Raw genomic sequence first — 3,051 nt, forward strand, 5'->3', positions numbered from 1 at the left:
CCAGCCACACCGGCACTTGCAATGTGGTGCAGACAGAGGTGTACTGCAAGTGAAAAATACACACTGGATTTTAAATACTTATCTCTAACAAAAATAAAAATCTAATTTAACTGATTAATAATTTTATATTGATTACCTATTAAAATGATATTTTTGACATCGGGTTGAATAAAATACATTATTGAAATTAATTTGCCCATTTCTTTTTACCTTATTTAATGTATCTGCTAGAAAATTTTAAATTACGTATACAGGTCACATTTGTGGCTCATACTATCTTTCTACCAGACAGCACTGCCTCAAAACATCTCTTAGATTCGTCCTAACCTTTCTGGCCTAGCTGCCATCAAAGTAATCTAGTGTCCTGCGTCCCTTCATTCTTAGAATTGCACATTAGTTCCCTAAAGACTTCTAGGCCTTTCCCCACTTATAATTCGTTTTGTACACCTTGGCCGAGTTTATCTGCATAAGACACTGCTTTTATCATGAAACACACCCGCTCAAAGACTAATACCAGCTCTCAACTCGGCCCCATAAAGTCCAAACTTTTAATAACAAACTGATAATAACAGCTTCCACTTTAAAAACCTTACTGAGCACTTTATGTAATTCTCCCAACAACCTAACACCTAGCATGCTAGACTCTGGGTTTTCTAAATAGAACAGAAAGGATTGAAGCATTTAACTGAGATAGGAGCAGAGGAGGTGAAGCACCTTTGATCTGAAAGGTTACAAAGATGACACAATTAAAGTATCCAAACAGTTCTTTTATCTTACAATTATACGACACCTCATAGTCGGCTAAAGATCAATCAGCAACTGTAGATCTATAAATTGAACTATTTTTTACGTCAGTGGAGAGAAAGAATAATAGAGTTGAGAAAAGAAACTGTTATATTTGCATTTCAGAAAACCCACACAGGAAATCCAACCAGAAAAGCTTAAGTGAAATAGTGATCTTTGCTCATCCATTCTAGGTCCAAGGCCCAAAAATATATATAGCTTTGTCATGAACTAGGTAAATTTGACTTATGCCCTTTTGAAATGCTGTGGCATAACAATAATTAAAATATTTCATCTCAAAACTTGAGAAGGCATGAATTGAAAACTTGTCAGTAGTTATATAAATCCAAAGCTGGCAGAGTCCCTGCTTCACAAACTGTATTAATGGTAATTCCACATGGCAACACGTACTTATTTGGGAAAAGAGAGCCTTTGTCAGGATTCATTTCGAATTATGTGAATTTTGAGTGGCGCTATGTCTTCGAGACTGTACCTGTATCCCTTTCATAAACTACACCGTCCTATATATATTTTCTTTCATTTTCTCGGCTACCGATCAGATAGGTCTTGCCAAGTGCTGTTTAGCAGGATCGTTTAGTGCACAGGTCTTGAAAGCAGACAAATACACGTTCTGCCATTTATTGTTACTTTAGACAAACTGTTCAGCCGCTCGGTGCTTCAATTGCCTCTTCTGCAAATTGGGCACAATTACATTTTCCACACAAGGTTTTATACGAATTCGACAAGACGGTACACATAAGGCAGCGCCTGGCGTGCAGTGAGAGTTCCCAACCCCACGGCCACGGTAAGATAACTTCCTATGTGGTCACAGCAGCCCCATCTTATAAACTCCTCTCAAAGCAGCTTCAGGACTCGACAAAAGGGTGGGGCCTTGGCGTCCAACGCTCTCTACTAAACTGTGTCAGTTTCATAGGCAGAGTTACACGTGACAGGGGTTTGGGTGGGGTGGAACGGACGCGTCCGCCTGTCCCCTCTGCGGCCGGGACGCAGAAGCCGGACCGGAGCCAGCAGACCCGGCCCTACCCGCCTTCGTTTGCCGCTTCTCCCTCCCCGCTGGGCGTCTCTGGCAGTGAAAACACCACCACGTGGCCTGCAGCCTTTGCGTCATTAGCTTTCGCCCAATGGCGAGCCGCGTCGAGGAGCCGGGGGCGGATCGCCAGCGGGAGGTTCCGCCTACAGCCGACGCTGATTGGCCAGGAGGGATGTGTCCGCCCGTCGCGGCATGGGCTTGTGGCCAATGGTGACCTGCGATAGGGGCCCCTCCCTGTCAGCCGCGCCGTTCCGCGGGACCAGCAAAAGGACACGGAGGGGCGGGGCAACGCGGGCAGGGGCGGGTCTAGGGGCGTGTCTAGGGGCGGGGCGGGGCCGCGGACCCGGCCCGTGGAGCTGGAGCCGGCGGGCTGCTGAGGTGGCTGTCGCCGGCTCGGATCTGCGGCTTCCCGGGTCGAGCCCCCGATGGAGGCCGAGGCCGCGGAGGCCCCCCCGGGCGGGGTCGAAGCGGCGCTCAGCTGCTTTTCTTTCAACCAGGACTGCACGTAAGCCGAGGCGCCAGCCCCTGCCAGGGAAGTGGGGGACAGAACGGCGCGACCAAGGGGTGTTGTCCTGTACAACTTGTGGCCAGACAGGCGCGGGCCTGCGCCCCGACAGGGCCTCTGCGGGACGGCCGGTGTCAGCCACCTCCTCCCCTCCTCCACTGACAGCCGAGAGCCAGCGGGGGGGCCCCTAGGGTGACGGGAGAGGGTCTGAGGGACATGGGGGAGAGGGGCGGTGGGACAGCTAGCGACCTAAGGGGGGGTCTGGGAAGGAGGGGCAGTGGCCAAAACAAAGGAGATGGGAGGGGAGGAGGAAGTTGCACATTGACCCAAGACGATGTAGTTGGGCCCAGGAAGATGAGAGCGCAGGAAAAACTTTCCCATTTGTCCTGGAGCATCTCAACGTGGCATCTGGGCAGGGCCTCGGACAAAGAGGCAGCCTATCCCTGCGGCCGGCCAGCCCCGTCCCAGCCCCAGCGGAGGGCATCTAGCCTGTCCGCCCTGGATGCAAGAAACCTTTCCAAGTCTCTCAGTGTTGCACATCACCCACCCAGCGAGGCAGCACCTCCTCCCCGAGTCCAGGAGCCCTTTCTGGGGCCCAGACTGCTTTCTTTCCCGAAAGCAGGAGCTCCACCCTCTTGCTTTTGAGTGGATTTTTAATGTTTTACTTTGATGTGCATATTTGATTTTTTTTTTTTTTTTTTTTTTTTTTTTT

General features: G+C 49.9%; 1 protein-coding gene across 1 annotated transcript in view; it reads left to right on the forward strand.

Annotated features, from left to right (window-relative positions):
• Nucleotides 1-2,238: 2,238 nt before the first annotated feature.
• Nucleotides 2,239-3,051, forward strand: part of WIPI1 (WD repeat domain, phosphoinositide interacting 1) — a 26,390-nt gene continuing 25,577 nt past the window's right edge. The window contains exon 1 of the mRNA XM_008569387.1: nt 2,239-2,339. Within this exon, the coding sequence (XP_008567609.1) occupies nt 2,260-2,339 (80 nt within the window). The 5' untranslated portion in view covers nt 2,239-2,259. The remainder of the gene's footprint in view (nt 2,340-3,051) is intronic.

This window comes from Galeopterus variegatus, unplaced genomic scaffold, assembly GCF_000696425.1.
Source record: "Galeopterus variegatus unplaced genomic scaffold, G_variegatus-3.0.2 Scaffold488, whole genome shotgun sequence".
NCBI lineage: Eukaryota > Metazoa > Chordata > Mammalia > Dermoptera > Cynocephalidae > Galeopterus > Galeopterus variegatus.